The sequence below is a fragment of the Pelodiscus sinensis genome, chromosome 2 (assembly GCF_052426305.1).
Source record: "Pelodiscus sinensis isolate ZL-2025 chromosome 2, ASM5242630v1, whole genome shotgun sequence".
NCBI classification, from domain to species: domain Eukaryota; kingdom Metazoa; phylum Chordata; order Testudines; family Trionychidae; genus Pelodiscus; species Pelodiscus sinensis.
In genome coordinates, this window is record NC_143053.1 from 28,909,127 (window position 1) to 28,930,554 (window position 21,428).

Here is a 21,428-nt window from a genome sequence, read left to right on the forward strand (position 1 = left end):
TATATAGTACAGAATTAAGAATCTTGAAACATCTTAAGAGCTCCATAGTTTAAATGACCTATATTTTTATGCCATACTTAGCTTTAGGTGCAAATAATAATAATTTGACATCTAACCCTGCCCAGAAATTTAGCCATTAAACCTTGAAATGCTGCCATATGAATTTCTTTTTAAAAAATTGTCTTTGTAAATAATAAATGCCAGTAAAATTTGCATGCATAATAATTCATATACTGTTTTAGGGTGAAATTCTGATCCCATTAATGTCAATAGGAGTTTTGCCTTTGCAGTGAGTGTAGGATTTCACCCTAAGTTTTTATATCCACTAAATATGGTACATTATTTAATCTATCCCAAGATGCCTAACTCATGCCAAATCATGCCAAACTAACTTGATTTCCTTCTTTGACTACGTAATTGGTTTTGTGAATAAGGGGAATGCTGTGGATATAATATACCTGTACTTTGGCAAGGCTTTTGACACGATCCCACATGGCAGTCTCATAATTAAGATGGAGAAATGCAAGCTCGGTAGAACTTCCATTAACTGGAATCATAAATGGTTAAACAGGCTCAACAATAACAAAAGAGTATAATTATTAATGGCATGATGTCAGACTGAAAAGAGGCTGAGGTTCCACAGGCATCTCTTCTGAGTCCAGTTTTATTTATCATCTTCAGGGGATAGCCGAGTTAGTCTGTTACAGAAAAAAAAAACAGCAAGCAAATGGTCTGGTAGCACTTTATAGACTAACAAAATATGTAGATAGTATCATGAGCTTTCGTGGGCACAGCCCACTTCTTTGGATGACCGGAGTTATGATTAGAGGATAAGGAAGCTCGAAATAAATAGGAGAAGGGAAGAGGGGGAGGAGAAAGAAAGATGATCTGTCGCCCACCCCCCTACTTCTATGCATAAAGTATCAGGCGAAAGGACGCTAAACTTGAGTAGATAAAGATCAAAGTCAGTGGATGGACAAGGCAGGAAGGATACCATTCAGAAAGTAGTTAGCACCTTCACTGATAAAGGTTCCACCACTCCATGTCTTGATTAAGTCCATAATTAATTTAATTGAATTTGCATACGTATTGTAATTCCAAGCTTTCCCTGTGGATTTGGCTTGAGGAACTGGACTGTGACAAGACCACCACCTTCAGATCTGTGAGATTATGGTTAGGTAAACAGATATGTTCTGCCACTGGCTTCTGAGTATTTTCTTTACTCGCGAGTCCCGAGGTTCAACCCATGCTGTGTCCTTACAATATTAGTCCTTTTCCCTCAGTTTCAATTTAGAGTTAGTCCACCCTGCCGTGGATGTAGACTGTCAATGCTGCCTTGAGTGGTGGGGAGAGAGGGGTCTGGGCCCGCCCTCACTCACGGATCCCAGCCCAGGGTCCTAAGGACGTGGACCTGGCTTGGTCCGGTCTGGCTGGTGGGGCTTCCCGCAGAAACACACTAGCCCCAGGGCGCTCTGCGAGTGCCCTGCCCTGGGCTGCTTCTCTCCCCTTACCTAACTTACTGGCCTCTCAAGCTGCATCTGCCTCTCCACCCCATCTGTTCTCCAACTCCCTTTTCAAATCACTCGCATTCATGTTTGGCTTCCTACCCCCTCCCCAACTGACATCTCCCTCTTCCATCCTCCACCAGTCACTGCCTTCTTCTCTCACATCCCCGCTCCCTCCGCCCTCTTACGTTCCTCCCCAGGGCTCCACCCCATACCATTGTTTGGTAATGCGGGGATGTGCAGTGCCCATGCTCACCCCAGCTCGCTGGACCCTTCAGTTACTTCAGGCGGTTTTAAAGCGTGGGGACGTAGTGTCCTGTCACACCCGGGCATGCCCCCCCCAACTGTTTGGCGGCATTCAAGCACACCACTCATGCACTCGCCCCAGCTTGCAGCGCCCCATACAGGGCCAGCATGGGGGGGAGGCAGCTAAAGTGCGGGGTCGTGGTACCCCAATCACAGTGCTACACTTTGGAAAAAACAAATGCAAAAAAAAAAAAAAAACCCAGAAGGAGGGAGGAATAACTAGCTGGCCAGCAGCTCTGAGATCTTGGAGTTGAAGGGGATCACAACTTCAACATGAGTCAACAATAGAATGTTGATGCAAAAGAGAAAAGCAATTTTAGATTAAATTAACAGAGTCAATAGAGGTAAAAGGACTGCCCTACTTGGTGCTGCTTAGGCCTCACCTGATGTACTGTGTCAATTTTGGTCACCAATGCATAAAAAGGATGTAGAGAAACTGAAAAGGATTCAGAAGGGAGCAACAAATATGATCAAAGGAATGGACTGAAAGTCAAGGAAGAATGTATGTTTGCTTTGGAAAGAAGAAATTAAACTGTATAGCTGTCTTCAAATTCTAGAAAGTTTGGTATAAAAATATTGTGAAAAGATGTTTTTTTCTTTCCACAGAGGGCAGGGCAAGAAGCAATGGGTTCAAATTATAGATTAGTACATTTACATTGAAACTCTGGGAAAAATTCTTAACAGTAAGAACAGAGGAACAATAGAACACATTGCCTAGAGAAGCTGTGGAAACTTCTTCACTGGAGGATTCCAAAAGAAGGCTAGAAAGCCACCTGCTTTGGATGATTTGGATAGGGAATTAGATTCGATGGTTCATATGGTCCATTCTAACCCTATAGTTCTATGATTCTCTGAACAGAAAATGTGTGGTTCTTTTTCTGTATTACTGCTAGAAATTGATGGGAGGCAGGCCCAGCCTAAGGGCAAAGCGGGCAAGATGGTTGCCTTGGCCCTGTGCCTTCAGGGCCCTGCGCTGCCAGGCACCTGCCCGCCTGGACCCTCGCTCACTGCCCTGGCAGGGAGCCACCCAGCCACGTGGCACAGGCAACCATAGTGAGCTGTCTTGGGCCCCACAAACTTTTTGACAGGGCCTGATGGGAGAGGAACAGCAGTAATACCCATTAATCTAATGGGCATATTTGTCATCTTGTCTATATAAAAGTGAATGTGTTTCAAGGCACCAAGATTGACCTAGCTTAAAAATCCTGCAGTCTTCAGAGAGCAAATAGAGCATTTATTCAAATAGGTAGTAAGTGGAGAAACTTATACTCAGAAATTCTGAAGCACCCTAAAGCATCTTCTGTTATGGAACATTTTCTACCTCACCACCTCAAGTGGCATATTTCCTCCTTAAAGAAGCATTCAGCACTGAACATTCCTGGTTTATTTTTAATGCAAGTAATACATCAACCTTTACAGTATTTTTAGAAAACTTAAATAAATTCCCATTTCTGTATAGTAAAAAATACTGCATTATACCTACAAAAAATTACATACCTAGCAAAAATACTACATCATTCCCAAACAATGCACATTTACCTAAAATTAACAGTGAACCTGTCCATAACATTACTTTTGTTTTCATTTCTATTATTTTAGGGATGGACCAGACCAAAGTTCTCCTCAGATTGGCCAATTTAGTGGCAATACTGCCTTGGAGTCTGTCTATAGTACTTCAAACCACATTCTCATCAAATTCCACAGCGACTTCACAACAAGTGGTTTCTTTGTGCTAAGTTATCATGGTAAGTATAATACAATTATCTATACTTACAATCAGATTGTGTAGTTGGAGCATAAGAAAAAATGTTTTAACTACTGGCACTAAAATAAATGATAAGCCCTTTTGGACAGTCTGCTCTATTAGCCTCATTTAGCATGGACTCTCTAATTGAGAAGATATTTTTCCTTCTCTTTCCCTTCCCACTCCCTCACTTCTTGTTATTTATTTGTATCTCTAGACTCCTTGTTCCATTCATCTGAAGAAATGGGTTGTGCCCATGAAAGCTCATGACACCATTTACATTTTTTGTTAGTCTACAAGGTGCTGCAGAACCATCCATTGTTTTTTAAGTTTTTTCAGTTACAGACTAATATGGCTACTCCTCTGAGATTACTTGAATGTTGTTTATCACACAGAGTATGTCTACATTTCATACTTATTTCAAAATGGCACATCTATACTACAGGGAAGCCTCAAAATTAGTCTGAGGCAGGCTTCTCTACTGTGGATGTGCTACATCAATTCTGAGGTCCAGGAGGCACTGGAGAGTAATTGGTTTGAATGGCCCAGGGGAGAAGCTATTTCGAAACAGCAGCAGTGGAGCGTCCAAACTACTGCCATTCCAAAATAGCTATTTCAAAATAGGCATTATTCCTCCTGGAATGAGGTTTACAGAAGTTGGAATAAGCCAGCTGTGGAGAGTCAGGCCCTGGTGCGAATTCGCCTTGACCCTGGGAACACATAATCCCTTTGGCCTGGCCCTCAAAGTCCAGTGCCCCTTTATCTGGGTCAATATGGCCCTCTGGCCTAGTCCACAAATTCCCGTGCCCCTTTATGAGGGGAAATACAGCCTTCTGGCCTAGTTCATACAGTTCAGTGGCCCTCTGGCCTAGTCCATAATGTCAAGCCTTTTTCACCAACCTGGAGGCTGGATTATGGGGGTATTGGGGGAGGAAAGGGGACCCGGGCCCTCCCGCTCCACCAGGTCCCAGCGCAGGGCCCTATTGGCAGTGTCAGTAGCCACTGCCTGGTTGGCGGGGATGTCTGCCGGAACACGCCGACCTCCCGGAGGTCCTTCCTCCGCCCTGGGCTGCTTCCTACCTCTCCCCAAGCTGAGGTGATGTCCTGGGATCTGTGCTTCAGCTTGCGGCTCCTGAGCAGCTGAATCAGCACGCCTTGCTCCAGCTGTAGCAGTGATGACAGGTCTGGGTTTGGGGATGGCTGAGATGGTTCAAGATCTCTGCCCTGCAGCCCTGCCCTTCAGCTACCTCCCCTGACTGCCTGCTTCCCCTGACTTTTATCCTAGGACTCACTCGTGCGCATGCCCAGCAAGACTGCAGGGGTGGGGTCTGCCCCACCCCTGAGAACAGGTGAACTCTTTTAGCTGCAGCGTGCCGCCCTCTCACATAATGCATTATTTCAAATTTATTTTGAAATAATGGAATTTCTGTGTAGATATTTGCATTGTTATTTTGGAATAATATCCGTTATTCTGAAATAAGACTGCGCTGTAGACGCACCCTCAGTGTGAACCACTTTTAAGAGACAAGCAAAGAAAATATATTACATAAATACATTGTCAATACAACTAAACAAACAATCAAAAAGAACAGGTGAACCTTCCAAAAATTAATATCCAGTTCAGGTTAGACATAAATATATTTTTATGGCTTACACTGCCGTAAAAGTTGTATATATTCTAAAAATCTTGGGGTCCAAATTCAGATTACAATGGAAAGGAACACTGTCTTCAGGACTTTCTCTGTGAGGAGCAGGCACAGTTTTCTTATCAAGTGGAAATGATAAAAATACTGATCTCCAGGCACAGAGCAACTAGCAGACTGTAACACTCAGAGGGTATGTCTACACTACAAAGTTAGTTCGAACTAATGGACGTTAGTTCGAACTAACTTTCATAGGCGCTACACTAGCTCTCCGTTAGTTCGAATGTAATTCGAACTAACAGAGCGCTTAGTTCGAACTAGGTAATCCTCATTCCACGAGGATTAAGCCTAGTTCGAACTAGCTAGTTCGAATTAAGGGGTGTGTAGCCCCTTAATTCGAAGTAGTGGGAGGCTAGCCCTCCCCAGGTTTCCCTGGTGGCCACTCTAGCCAACACCAGGGAAACTCTACTGCTCCCCTCCCGGCCCCGGACCCCTTAAAGGGGCATGGGCTGGCTACAGTGCCTGTGCCAGGTGCAAGCCTGTCAGCACCCAGCCAGAAGACCCTGCACCTGGCACGGCTTGAGCCAGCCACCCGATGCCCCCCAGCCCTCCCCCTCTTCCCGGGACCAGGCTGGCGGCTCCCGGGAGCTTTCCCGGGACCACAAGAGGCGGGCTCTCGCCTGGGCTAATGCGGACATCGTGGACCTCGTCCACGATCTCTGCACTAGGCACAGGAAAGTGGCTGGCTTGGGCAGGAGAGCTGCCAGCCTGGCCACCCAGGAGCAGGTGTGCAAGAGAATCAAGGGGGTCCACTGAGACCCCCGACCCTGAGCCCTGAGCTTACAGTGGCCGTCCTGGGTCAGACCAAAGGTCCATCTAGCCCAGTAGCCTGTCTGCCAACAGTGGCCAACCCTAGGGACCCTGGAGGGGATGGACCGAAGACAGTGACCAAGCCATTTGTCTCGTGCCATCCATCTCCAGCCTTCCACAAACCTTGGGCAGGGACACCACTCCTACCCCCTGGCTAATACCACTCCATGGACCCAACCTCTATGACTTGATCTCACTTCCCTTTAAACTCTGTTCCAGTTCTAGCCTTCACAGCCTCCTGCAGCAAGGAGTTCCACAGGTTGACTCTTTGCTTTGTGAAGAACAACTTTCTGTTACTAGTTTGAAGCCTGCTACCCATTCCTTTCCTTTGGTGTCCTCTAGTCCTTCTTTATGGGAACTAATGAAGAACTTTTCTATATGCACCGTCTCCACCCAATTCCTGCTTTTAGAGACTTCTATCCTATCCCCCCTCCGTCTCCTCTTTTCTAAGCTGAGAAGTCCCAGTCTCTTTAGCCTCTCTTCATATGGGACCTGTTCCCAACCCCTGATCATTTTAGTTGCCCTCTCCTCTCCCAGCCTCTATCTTCCCCTCTCCCACCTCCTTTTCCCAGTCTCCCCCAGTTTTGTTCAATAAAGACAGATTCCATTTTGGAAGACACGTTATCTTTATTTTGTACATCAAGAAGAGGGGCTAGGGAAGGGTAAGTGGAAGAAGGTGAGGGAGGAATGGGGCACGAGCCCCCGATGGGGAGGACTGGGCTGGCTCTGCGGGCTTCTGGGGGTGGAAGCTCTCCTGCAGCCCCCCAATTGCCCCCTCTCCCCAGATGGCAGCCTGTGGCAAGTGCAGCCGGGCTGATGGCCGAGTGCTGTGATGTGCCCAATGTGGGCACTCAGTACACTCCAAGCCAGGACTGCTTTGCAAGCGGGGCACCCCTGAGAACTGTCTGTCCGGGGTGGGGGTCAGGATCCTTTAAGCACAGCCCTCGGCTAGCCTGAGAAAGCATCTCCACGCTCTAAGTCCTCCTCTGATGCCCTGCCAGCACTGCTTCCGGCCATCCTTAACCCCGCTTCAGGGTCCACTTAATGTGGATGCGCTAGTTTGAATTAGCAAAACGCTAATTCGAACTAATTTTTAGTTCTAGCTGCGTTAGTTCGAATTAGCTTAGTTCGAATTAACTAATTCGAACTAAGTTAGTTCGAATTAGCGCTGTAGTGTAAACATACCCAGGACGAGTATTCAAACACTCTAAGCAGAAGTGCAGTCATAGATTCTGCAAGACCTTGTGAATGTGTCTTTTGGTGTACCATAATCATTTCCGTCTGGCTTTGGTTGAATTGGAATAATATATTATTATTTATCTAAGAGTTCTTTTTTTCTAGACGCTGAGGTAGCTGTATGACAAATGGTTGTCTGCATCTAATAAGAATTATATGTGTCATGGTGCATCAGAAGCATATTGCTATCATTTGGCTTGTAGCTTTTCAAATGCTTTCTAGTGACATAATATATTGCTGAGCAAGCTAGCTCATGCCACCCATCATTGGCATGAAGCAACCAAAATGATAGAAATAAATCTGGCAACTCCTCTGTATCCTCAGGCTCACAGTTTTGCAGTCATTTTTTATTCCTCTCATTCTCCCCCTAAATGAATGTTGCCTTTTTTTAACTCTTCAACCTATCTAGTATTCAATATTTACAAAATCTGATAATAGATCTTGGTTCCGTCTTGGGGTACATCTACACAGCAACATTATTTTGAAATAACTAGTGTTATTTCAAAATAAATTAGTCTGCCTGTACTCAGGAGGCAGTTATTTCGAAATAATGTCGAAATACTATCAAGCTGGAGGACTTCTCACTCTTTACTGGAGGACTCCAGTAACTTTATGGTATGAGGAGTAAGGGAAGTTGGAGGAAGAGTGCTCTATTTCAAAATAAGTCCTGCGCCTCCCCCCTCCCCTTCAAAATAAGCTATTTTGAAATAGGCTACGCAATTGACATAGCTCGATTTGTGTAGCTTATTTTAAGTTAAGCTCTGCTGTGTAGACACACCCTTATAGATCCGTTGCCCAATCCCTAATCACTCTGTCTTTGACCTTGGCTATTGGGGTGGGGTCAGGAATGAGCAGTTTGGGATGCAGGACGGGGCTACAAGCTGAGGCAGAGGGTTTTGTTGTTAGGGAGTTTGAGGTGTAGTCTGTGGAAGGGAGTTTGTGTATGAGAGGGGTCTCCTGGCTTGGGGAACAGGATGCAGGGGGCATGAGGGTAATGGCTGGAGGTGCAGGCTGTGGGTGAGGGGTGAGGGTGTAGAAGAACGCTCTGAGCTGGGGCAGGATGTGGGGTACGGCTCTGGGAAGGAGTTTGGGTGTGAGGAGAGGGGGGCTCCAGACTGGGACAGGAGGGTATGATACAGGAGGGTGTGTGGAGGTCATGGTGGTGCTTACCATGGCTTCCAGAAGCAGGTGTCTGGTTTATGTGGCCCCTAAATGCATGGGCAGCAAGGGAGGATCTGTGAGTTGCCTTTATTCCTAAAGGCACCACCCCATAGATCCTATTGGTCACAATTCCTGGTCAATGGGAGCTTCAAAGTTCACACTCAGGCAGAGGTAGCCTGCATAATCAACCCAGTTGCCCCTGCACATAGGGACCACTGCAGGGACCTGGCGGCCACTTATGGGAGACACATGGAAGAAAGGCAGATAGGTACCCTGCCTTAGCTGCAGGTTGTAGAAGGTATTAGGAGGCAGTGGGAGGGGTTGAGGGAGGTAGCAAAGGGGAGGGGTTGATCAGGGGGACCTGAATACCCTGAGTATTTCGTGGACCCCTATTTGAGAAATGCTGTTGTATGTGAAACCACTGTAGAGAGTGGAGAAGAGGCTTGTGGTAGCCAGTGCTAATGAAAGGAGTCAGAGTTTTCTAAGGGGTGATGGTTTCATTCCCAGCTAAATTGTATTGTTGTACTCCAGAAAGGAGATGACAAAGCCATGTATAACTATGAAAAGGTCATTGTTTGCCAGGATCCAACAGTGTCTCCTAACCACCTAGGCAGTCTTGAGTGATTGAATTGTGGAGACCACACCATTACTGGAAACTCTTCATCGTGCTTCTGTCTACCAGCATTACCTCTCTCTTACTCTGGTTCACCTTCAACTAGATCTTCATCCATGAGCTGATTTCAGCCAAGCACTGGGCAATCTTGATGGTAGTTATTTGACTGTGCACAGGGAAGGATAGGCAGTTCTGTATACCATCTGCTTATTGCTTGCACATGAGTCCATGTCAACCGATCAGTTTATCTATTGGCTGCATATTGATTTTGGACAGTACCAGAGAGAAAACTGGTCCTTGTTTTGCCAGGGTAAAAAATATCTTCTAAGCATTACTCTAAATCCATATAATGGATGAAATCCTGTCTCCTTGAACTCAGTGGCAAAACTCCCATTGATGTCAATACAGTCAAGATTTCACTCACTGCTTTTGTATTTGCTAGCATCAAAATACCCAAGAAAATTCCTGATCATGGGACATCATGTGCTGTCCCACCTGCTATGAGTCAGGAATCCTGTGGAATGCTCTAAAATTGTTACAATACTTACTGAAGGGATGCATCCAAAGAGTAATGATGGAAAAGTGCACATCTGCCATTAGCATCTCCTTCCTTTATTTATACAGTCCCACAAGGATCAATTCTCTCTGTGGTTGTATTCAGTATCTATCTATATGCATTCATTTTTTTCTGGGAAATTATGTCTGCTTTATAATGGTTAATCTTCCTCTGAATAGAAATACTTTCACTCTTGAATAGGACTACATTGAAGATTAACTCAAAATAGAGTGTGGGGGTAAATGCATTTTGCTGAGCATACTGTGTATTAAACATTTGTGTTCTTCAAACCAAATTGCTGCTTTTCAGATAATTTACAGGTGCTTATGATCTCCCCAGAATATGTGTGAGCAGGATTTTGCCATTAAGACTAATCTGAGAGCTTTCACGTGGGAGATCCTGTCTTCATGTTTGTGTTCTTAACATTTATTCTGTGTGTATTTTTTTCTGCTAGATTCCATGGAACCTTTCAAGGCAAAGCTATACATGTTGTTTCTTGTTATCTAATGAAGTTGAGCAGCATATTAATAATGATACCTTCTGTGTTTTATAGCCTATCAGCTTCGAGTGTGTCAACCTCCACCTGCTATACCAAATGCTGAAATTTTGACTGAGGATGATGAATTTGAAATAGGTAATGTCAGTAGAAGTATGAGCACTATCCTTTTTCAAGGAGAAATAACAAATATATTTACATTTGAAAGAAATATTTAGGAAGCTTTTCTTCCTTTTTGTACTTGCTGAGTCTTTTTTAAGTCCCAGTGTCAGGTCCACCCGCTGGTCCCGACCGTATTGTCAAAAAACAAACAAACAAGGAAGGCTTCGGGGTAATGCGTCGGCCGCTGCCGGCGGGGTGGGGTCCGGGCCCTCCCTCACTCCTGAACCCCGGCCCACGGCCCTAACACTAGGAGCTTGACTCCCAGTGGAAGCAGGTGGGGGCTTGCCCCTAAACTTGCCTGCTCACAGGTTTCGCGACCCTCCCTGGGCCTCACGACCCCGCCGGCGGCGGGCTCAACTCTCCCCGCTCCACCCTGGCATAAGTAACTCAGGCTCCCAGCCTGCTAGTTCTTTCCCGGCCCCAGTACCTGCTCCTCCATTCCCCTCCTGCTTCCCTCCTCCCTTTCCGTGGCTCATCTGGCCCCTTTTATCCTCCCCTCGGCCGCTTTTCCCCATTTCCGGGTTCCCGGTGGCCATTTTGTCCATCGCGCCGGTGACGTCAGATCATGTCATCTCTGAGCGCAGCTGCACACCGTCTTCCCCGCCCTCGGGCCAGCCAGCCGCAGTCGTCTCCGTCCCCCACCCATCTTGGGGGCAGTCCGGAGGTGGGTTCCCCAGGGCTGCCGCCGCAGCACCGGCGGCTCCGGTAGCCACGGACAGTCCTTCCGTCCGCGGCAGCCACGGACGGTCCTTCCGTCCGCGGCTGGTGGTGGGGTTGCTCCATCCCATCACACCCAGGCAGTGCAACTGAGGGACACTGAAACTGCTTTACAGATACCTTTTTCTGAAATGAATTCATTTGCAACATTCAAATAATCTGAAAGTGAATTGTAATTTTAAGTGCATTTAAAAATACTTTAGTTTAAAGCATATTATATATATGTGTGTGTGTGTGTGTGTGACTGCAACTTTTAAAATAGTTTTAATGGTTTTTTCCCTAATTCTTTGGAGTTTTGAGGTTGCCGTAGTTTTAAAAATAAATTGAAATAGGTGATTGTGCTAACTATCCAGGAGTTAGGGAACATAAACAGCATGGAAGAAACAGGACAGCACAAATGAACATAGTTGTAGGGCTGCCTACGTATATGTTTTGTTTTTACTAGAAGTTTTATTCATATATACCAACAGATACAGAAGTTTCTGGTTTGAATCTATTTTGCCTGAATTATTAGTACCATTATCTTTTTAATTAATACCATGACTCCGTATAATTGTAGAGCTTTACAATTCAACGAAAATATGGTTTGCTTAGAGAGGTAAAACAAATCAAAGACAGTGAAAAATTGTGCTAATACTATGATTGGAAACAGTGATAAATTAGATACAACACACAGGAGAATGCTTATTTACCACAACATTTCCTCTGACTGATCAAATTTTTTCATGCCAGTGGTCATTTAACACATTATGCTGGGCATCCAGTGAACTTCATTAATCAGTACTGTTTCCAGAACTAAAAATCCCTGTTAATTGCTTTTTAACTGTGCTCTTCGCTTTTGTCACACAGGGGACATAATAAGGTACCAGTGTCATCCAGGCTTTACATTGGTTGGTAATGAAATCCTAACATGTAGATTGGGAGAGAGACTTCAGATGGATGGAGTGCCACCTTCTTGTCAAGGTATCCTATTCTTCATATTATTATATATGCTTTTATAATGTACCAGCTGAAAAGTGTTTGCAGAACTAAGCTTTGCTTTTAATTGCCATATGGGGTCATATATAAAATCTTTCCACTTCTGCCTCTGTATTTCCAGTGTTCCCAGGATAGTGAACATCTTAGAGAGTACTGAAGTGAGATTATTATTTATGATCTACAGCATGTAATGAGGTTTTAGTGCTACCACTACGCAGTGCAAACTTTCAGTTACATTGTGTGCCATTAAATTGCTAATTTTACAATTCATGGTCTAAGGTGGTAAGAGGGCATCTAAATAAAATAAATACAAATGAACTAGTTTCTCATATATTATTTCATCTAAATATTTTAAAAGTATGTATATATTAATTAAATGAATAGGTTGATGTAGATAAATAATACAAAAGATCATTGTGGGAATGAATAACACTACAAAATATCATAGTTTAAGGTAAAACAATTATTTAAGGAGGTTTTTTTTAATTTGGTTTATTTTACAGCATGTTGGAGCACATTTGGCTTTGCTGTTTTACTGCAGTGCATAAATAATGAAGAGTCATATGCTCCCTCCATTGTTAAAACAAACTAGATTATAAACCTGACTACCATCACTTTCTCCTAAATTAATCCAATCTTTTTTGCTTTTGACATATGTGATATTATACTAAGGTAGAATACTTTGGTGACATTTAATGGTAATTTGATATTGTTTTGGTGAGATTTAAAAAGTTATATAAATTAGGAGTTTTCTGCCTTTTGTATAGTTTCTCTAGCTTTTTCTCTAGGTTTTTCCTCTGGAATCTTTTAATAGTTTTAGTATGATTTAATAGTTTTAAATTATTTTAAATGACTTTTAGTAGTTTTAAATTATTACTAATTTGGGGTCAGAATGTAACTGGCCCTTATGTGGGGAAATAAATGTCCAAAAACCATGAAGATGGGCATGATATAAATAGAAAAGAATAGGTAAATCTAAAAGAGCCTTTCCTAAACACAGAGGGTGTGTCTAGACTACATGCCTCCTTCGACGGAGGCATGTAGATTAGCCAGATCGGAAGAGGGAAATGAAGCCGCGATTAAAATAATCGCGGCTTCATTTAAATTTAAATGGCTGCCCCGATCTGCCGATCAGCTGTTTGTCGGCAGATCGGGGGAGTCTGGACGCGATGCCCCGACAAAGAAGCCTTTCTTCATCGACACAGGTAAGCCTCGTGAAACCAGGCTTACCTGTGTCGATGAAGAAAGGCTTCTTTGTCGGGGCATCGCGTCCAGACTCCCCCGATCTGCCGACAAACAGCTGATCGGCAGATCGGGGCAGCCATTTAAATTTAAATGAAGCCGCGATTATTTTAATCGCGGCTTCATTTCCCTCTTCCGATCTGGCTAATCTACATGCCTCCGTCGAAGGAGGCATGTAGTCTAGACACACCCTTAAGGTACATCTACATTAGCCCCCTAGTTCGAACGAGGGAGGCAAATGAGGACGACCAAAATTGCAAATGAAGTGTGGGATTTAAATATTCCGTGCTTCATTAGCATGTTCCCGGCCGGTCGCCATTTTGGAAACTGGCTAGCCCAGAATAACTGGTCGTTTCCACACGTGGCAGAGAAGCGAGATTCTGAGATAAACCCCTTAGTTCGAATTAACGGTTAAACCTCATGGAAACCTATGTAAACCCTTACATAGCTTACAAAAGAACATAGTTGAAGTGCTAGTACTCAGTCAAAGACTCTCATGACTTGAACTGATCATGAGCACACTGCCCTAGAAAATAGCTCAAGCTGTGCATATGACTGTTCTGGAAGAAACATAATCCCTTATCAAGTTCCATAGGGTAGTTCAAAAATCATACAAACATTTTTCTAGTATACTGTTTAGGATTTTGTGTATGTAAGCAGTGGATATCTGGACTTTACAACATCTTAAATATAGATTTTCCTCTCAGAATGCATGAGGTTGAGACGTACCCAATATGGTTATTCTGCTCTCTACATCCTTGCACAATCCCAAGCATGGGTTTATGTGGGACTCTACAGTAGGGTGATTTTTACCTCCTAAATTCTTTCTCTTTAATTTAATAATGTTGGGTAAATATGATGTGGTTTATTTCTTTCTCATTGGTGCTTTAAGAGATGTATTTAGCATCCCACACTAACAAATATTTATATGACAGTTTAAAAATTAAAAAAAACCTGGCATCAGAAAATGGTGATTTATGGAAATGAGCTGGAAATATTTGAGGGCCTGATCCTGCAAGTTGATGAGAAGCTCCTACATAATCCTTCCACTTCTATGCACAATGGTGGAAATAGAAAGGCCTCATTATCTAGCAGGATATGTGAAGCATCTTGCCAGATCAGGCACGTAAAGCACAACATTTGTTTAAATTTGCATTAAATGGAGGATGTTACCATCTGGTTTAGCTTTAAAGTTTTGCATTTTAATGTAGAAACAGATTTATACAATCTCTCTCCTTCTCATCAGATGCTTTGTTGTCCAAGAAGCAATTTGTGTTAATTGGCATTTTTAGAAAACACTCCTAATCAAAGAATATTTTTGGAATAGTGGCAAGTTATGATTTGTGAATAAATCCACTGCTGCTAAATCTTAATGTTTTAATAAGTGAAAGCTACTTTTGGTAATTCCAACAGAGTTTCAGATTAACTGCACAATTTAGTGGTTAGAAATGTAATTGTTTATATAATAGCCCTGGGAGAATTCCGCAATTGTTGCATTTGGAGCCATAGTAAAATTGCAGAATTCCCCCATGACAAATATAATTAATGTTTACAACTGAGTGATAACTACAACATTTGTATTTCAGTTGTGAGCTGAAAAATTAGTAACATTTTTTTCTTTTTTTATATTCCTAATTTAAAATTATGAAGCCTACTCCTTCTGTTGAAATGATCGTGACCTAACATTTTTTTACACTTCAAGAATTAAGAATCAATCTAATTTTTAACTTTGTCTTAGAAATTGTTGAGCACTCTCAACTCCTGTGAACGTCAATAGGTTAAGGCAATTTGGCTTTGGCTGCAAATATATTGGTTTCAATAAAAATGCAGATACCAGTAACATTCAAAAATCAGATAGCGTTTGTGTAGAAATTGAATAAGAGTCTCAGGTTTCATTACCAACATTTAACATTTGGTTGTCTATTTTAAAATTTGGTTTTGTTTTAAAAAATTTTATTGTAATACTCTAGAGCTTCCTCCACAGATTTATTTTCATTCAGACAAGTGGATAGATAACAGTATGGTTTGCTGAGGCTGTGACCAACATTTAGGCTTGTTGGGGGGAAAATGTTTTGAACTTGTGGTTTGGTGGTTTGAATTGAAACGTATTAGTTTATGTTCAGATATAAAGTCGTCATTATACACTATATTGGTTAATTCAGTATTGTTATAGCTCTCTTGGTCCCAGGATATTAGAGAGACAAGGTGGATGAGATGCTATCTTTTATTGAACCAACCCCTACTCATGAGAGACAAGCTTTCAGAGCTCTTGTTGAGGTCTGGGAAACTAACTCAAAGTGTCACTGACAAAGACAAGATTTGAACAAGTTTTTTAGAACAAGTAGCTAAAACATATTTCAAGGGACCATTCAAGGTGAAGTGGCCTATTAGTATCTCTCAAGTGATAACAAAGAAAGAAAGGGATAGTTGGCAAACAGCTGGTGGATTATAGATTATTGCAATGAGCCATACATCTAGTGTATCTACTGAGTTTATGATTTGTAATGTCTCGTAAAATTATGAATTTAAGTTCCTAGGTTTGTCTTTTGAGTGTATCATACAGATTTCCTTTTCAGATGAGGACTGGTAGGTAGATATATGAGCAGATATCAAATCTGTAGATGAGGATATCCCTGGATAGAAATTGGTATCAATCCTCAACTGCAGGGCTCTCCTGGCAGCTTTTCCTTGCCATGCAGCTGTGCTGTCTCCACCTGCACCTCCAGTCCTTCCACATAGCTGTGTCTCCTGTGGGATTATACAGGGCTGGGGCGATACAGCTGCATGGCTGGGAAGAGCTGCTGGTGTGGGACACTGGCTTCTAGGAGTGGCAGCCCCATGTTCTTCTGCCTTTCACCACTGAACTTCCTGGGAGAATTCTACAACTCAGCAGATACCAATTTCTATCAGTGAATATCTGTATCCATCAATAGAAATGTGTGTCCATGCAGGGCTCTGTTGATAAAGTGATCGCTTTGTGAAAAGTGTTCACACAGATTATATAGTGCTTTTGTCTTTTATAATTCTTTTATATGGGTTCATTCAAAAGTGTAGGGATTCTCTGGTTCCACCCACATTTTTGCTGTTGGGGCATATAATGTATTGTATTAAGTACAATACATATTGTTATGGGCATTGCTAGGACCCATGGCTCTTCAAAGGTGAATAGTGGAGGCTGTTTATCATTGTAGTAGTGGAGATAAGTCTGCAAGTTTTGTATCTGTTGTTTTGGCAAGGTCTGGTGCTGATCTATGGAAAGCTTGCATGTGATGTTGATCAAGAAAGGCTGGAGGTTTGTTTGAAGGCTGGAAAAGGAACTTAGGAAATATTTTTAATGATGTCCCAACTAAATATGGGTTGTAGTTGTTTGATCATACCCTCTGTGGGTTCCAATATGAAATGATAGGTGACAAGTAAGAGGGTGTGAGCAAAGGGGGAGGGTTAAATTCTATTTTGAAACAAGTTCTTTCAGGGTTTTTGGTTGTCCAGTTCCATGATATAATCTGTACCTCTGGTGGAGTGTTCATATTGGGGAAAGGTGTTTTGAAAGTGCTAAGCTTTATATCCCAGACTTTCTCCTCAGAACACTATCTCTGGTAGATAAATGCTTGTGGAATGAGGAGTAACGGTAGTTCGAACTAGGAAGCCTAGTTCGAACTACCTAGTTCGTGCCCCGTGTAGCCGCGCGGCACGGGGTTCGAACGAGCGGGGATTTAAAAATGGCGGCGCCCCGCTTATGCAAATGAAGCCCGGGAAATTCAAATCCCGGGCTTCATTTGCAAGTGCGGTATGCCTACATTACCCTCCTAGTTCGAACTAGGAGGGTAGTGTAGACATACCCTAACTGATTAAATTGGAATTAACACACCTTTACTTAGCAACTTAAAGAAACCAGGTTTAACAGATTAAAAGTGAACAAAATTAATTGAAAAGTACACAGAAAGAAAAGAAACGTATCCATCTGGCATTTGCACTGCCACCATTTATCCCACACCAGAGTGTGCACTCCTCTGGATTCAGAGTCCCAGACACTTGTGTGGGTGCGCTTGAAGGTCTGCAGCTGTAGTGGAGACAGCACTGTGCAGGTTCTGTCTGTGTTAGTCCAAGCTGAGCAGCCAGCTGCAAAATCCCTCTGTCACTGGAGCAGGCCCCACCAAATGCCAGCAGCTCTGGTTCCCTGGGCAGATCACTCTGGCTCTCATTGTACCCAGAGTCAATTTGTCTTTTGTGCTCCATCCCAGGCAGCACTTTTCCAAACAACCCAGTAACTCAGTCACCTCCTGTGTAGGTTTATGTAAGCTCTTCCCAGCCACAGGCACAGCCAGGATCTCTCCCCTCCAGAAACAACCAACAGCAGCCTGCTAGATCCAAGCCCCAGAAGCAACAGTAATAGGCTCAGTAATAGGCTCTAGCTCAGTGGTTCTCAACTTGTTTCAGTCCAAGGACCACCAGGCCAATCAAAAAATATTTGTGGACCACCTTCAACACATGTAGCACAGGATGAATGGCACAGTAACCGCTCAGCACAACGGCGGCAGCTACACTGACACTCAGAGCCTCAGACTGAAGTTACTGGCAACACAATGTGGTTGTGTCCTAGGTGACACTATGGATGACGCGCCACGTGCTTGTGAACACTGCGTAAAACAGCCTAACGGCGGCACCTGTTTATGCTGTGTGACTTTGGACAATGTTCCTGTGGACCACCGAAAAAGTCACCATGGACCACCAGTGGTCCATAGACCACCAGTTGAGAACCACAGCTCTAGGTGCAATGCAACAGCTCGTGGCCTGGAAAAGGCTCCACACCAACAGCCTGGCTCCTCTCTCCAAAAAATGGAGCCTGGCCTAACTCTGTCTGCATAGCCTGCATGGTTCCCCCTTTTTCCCAATGGCTCATGGGAATTATAGTCTCTAGGGCTAGATTGCAGCACAAAGGATCCTCCCAGTAAAAGTCAGAGGTCCCTTTACTAAGGGGACTAGAGTACAATGGCCTCCAGTGGCTCATACATATGAATACCATTTTCCTCTGCTTCAGTGAGGTATTTTCTCCTCCTCAGCTGTGAATAATGGGTACAATATAGTGCTGAGAGCCAAGAGGCCTAATTCCATTCAGGACTTGTGTGACCTTATGTAAAACTCTTAAGCCACAGATTTCAAATGTGACTGCTAAAGGTTAAATCCCAAATGCATATTTGGTCACTGATGAACCAGAGGCTCGAAAGATTGTCTAGGGGTGGCGTTTTGTAGCAAGAGACTGGGGCCGCGAAGGAGGAAAGCCCGAACTTAAATGTACTTAACCAATTACAAACTTTATTAGCTACAATCTGATTATATTAAATTACTATCTCTGATTTGTTTAAGACAACGTAGCATGCAAATAAAATGTACATTAAAGAAAGTCAATACAACAATAATAAAAACTCCTCCTACAGCCAATCCCTCTACGGTTATCTTGGAACAGCCAGTAGAGTTAGTTATTAGTTTGCCTATTCACTTAACAACCCCTCAATTCTACTCCTAGTTCTTATTTAGACCTAGGTGTGGTACCATTATTCAAAATAGTTAATACAATACAACTAACTATTGCTAAGCTGATAAATAATATATTAAGCAATACTTACAAACCCAGTGACAATTACGATACACAGACAAAAAACAACGCATAGCATGCTCCGGATTCGTACACCCTTTCATGATTCAGTGGGTGGGAGGTGGCCTTGGGTGATCAACCCCTTAGCCAGGCCGGACGATACGTGCCTTCTATCTTGATACGGAACCTCCCTGAGCTTAGGGCTCAGGGTGCTTTATACTATAAATTTTGATATCCGGTACCATATCAGGGTTCCTTCCTTGTGACATGACGTCTGCCTCAAGGCATTGTGGTCAGTGCCTGATGCAGACATGACTGGCACACGTGAAAGCTAGCTATGTTTTTGCTTCCCTGCTCCAGGTGCTCGTTAACTGATGTATATGACAGCTCATTTCTCTCATTCCTATCTTGTCCTGTTTTTTTAGTGCTCGTTAACTTAGTGTATGGGACAGCTTGTGTCCCTACTCTTATCTTTTTGGCCCGGGTGCTTGCCAAGTGAACTGTGCTGAGGCTTGAAGGCCCCTGGCCTGGGTGCTTGCCAAGTTAAGTTCAATTTACTGAGAACTGTGCTGAGCAGCTGAGGGACTTCAAGCTCTGTCTCAGGATCTGCCTTAGAGGCCTGTGTTTTTCTTGTGAGGGGCTTTTAGTGTCGCGCGAGGCCATGGTCAAAAAGACCTGCTACATGACAGTCACCAAATAAAAAGCCTAATTATCAGTGTTGTTGAGCATCCACAGTTCCCATTCACTTCACTGGCGATTGTCAGTGTTCAGCATCAGGTCTCTTTTATTGGAGCCTGAGTATGAATTTAAGTGTCACATTTTAAGCATCCTGTTAATAGCCCTCAGATGTATGTGATTTGTAGGCCATTGACTCTTATTCCATGAAGAAGAAAGAGGCAAAAGAAAAAAATACCTTCTGGAACGTTAAAAAATATAGGGGAAAGACATAGTCACTGACAAAAAATGGTTAATTCACAGTTATGCTTGCCTGGAGGTTAAGGCAATGCATAGTAACTTTCTTCTTTTCCTTGGCTGATGTCATGAACAGAGCTGTCAGCAATGGAGAACTTAAGACTTTCAGGCAGAATTTCTTTAAACATTTTCTGCAGTTGACTGACATTCATCTAAGAAACAATCTGTCTTTGAGTTAGAAAGGGGGAAAAAAATCAGAGTAGCTTGAACTTGAGAGTTTACCCCCACTGGAATCAAAAGCACATCTAACTATCACTTGTGAAAACATCTTACATAAAGATAAAAACATGGTGTAAAGGTGTAGATTATGTGTGAATAATAAATCCGTGTCCTGACGTTTTTGTCACTTGTATATTTATTTAAGACAGAAGAATGTGGTATTTGGAGTTTCACAAAACTTCTGTTCTATTATTGATACCATATAAGTAAATTTTGGCAGAATTTGTTTTAACCCTATTTTATAAGGAAGAGCTCATTGTATGGTTCGACTCACTATCTTCATTTGTAGGATAAGGACACTGAGCAGCATTTAGGTGATTTGCCCAATGTCAAGCGGGGAGTTTGTATCAGAGCCCAGACTAGAACTTAGCCAGACTCACTTAGAGCACATCTACACAACAGTGTTATTTTGGAATAATGGATATTATTCTGAAATAACTATGTGAGCATCTACACAGCAAGCCCATTATTTCAAAATAATTTTGAAATAACAGGCATCTTATTCCAGATTCTGTACCCCTCATTTTATGAGGAATAACTCCTATTCTGAAATAGCTATTTCCTAATAGGGTGTGTATAGACAGGGCAGCTGGAATTATTTTGAAATATGAGGCCTTCCCACAGGTGCCCCATTGGCCACTCTGTCTATACTCATCAGAACTCTGCAGTCCTACTTCCCCTGCAGGCTTTAAAGGTGCAGCCACAGGGGAAAGGGCTTGTGGCTCAAGGCAGGCCTTGACATCCCTGAGCCACAGAGCAGAAGCTTGCACAGTTTTTGCAGCCACCATGAGTGACTTCGTTGCTCCCACTGAGCCCTGCACAGCTGCAAGAGGACCCTGGACCCTGCCCAGGGATGAAAGAGGTGTGCGCCTTCCTGGTCTGTGGAAAAGATCCTGGACCTCGTTGAGGTCCAGGGAGAGGAGGCAAACTTCCAGGATCTCCGCACCAAATGCAGGAATGCAGATGTCTACAGCCAGATGGCCGATATCCTGGGCAACAAGGGCCACATGCATACCCAGGAGCAGGTGCACATGAAAGTCAAGGAGATGAGGCAGGCCTATGCCAAGGTCAGGGAGCACAACTACCACTCCAGGGCAGCACCCCATACCTGCCAATATTATGCCAAGCTCCACCGTATCCTATGGTCACGTTCTTGTGGACTCAGGACTGGAGACGCCCATTGTTGTCCTCCTGAAGGGTCAGAACCAGTGTGGAGGAGGAGGAGGAGAAGGAACTGGAGGTTGCAGCAACATTTTGATGTCCACCAGCCAGGAGGTATTGTTCACCCTGGAGCTGGTACCCCCACCCAGGATATCTTCCAGGCATAGTCCAAAGCAGTGGAAGGCCCATCAGGTGAGTGCCATTGATTTCCCTAGACACACATGGGTGGAGGTGGTGGGCGGAGCAGCTGCGTG

At 43.5% G+C, this 21,428-nt stretch overlaps 1 protein-coding gene across 2 annotated transcripts in view; it reads left to right on the forward strand.

Annotated features, from left to right (window-relative positions):
* Positions 1–21,428, forward strand: part of CSMD3 (CUB and Sushi multiple domains 3) — a 1,180,750-nt gene that overhangs the window by 998,044 nt on the left and 161,278 nt on the right. For both annotated transcript variants that reach the window (XM_075920204.2, XM_075920205.2), the window contains 3 exons: positions 3,411–3,556; positions 10,188–10,268; positions 11,859–11,972. In XM_075920204.2, the coding sequence (XP_075776319.2) occupies positions 3,411–3,556; positions 10,188–10,268; positions 11,859–11,972 (341 nt within the window). The remainder of the gene's footprint in view (positions 1–3,410; positions 3,557–10,187; positions 10,269–11,858; positions 11,973–21,428) is intronic.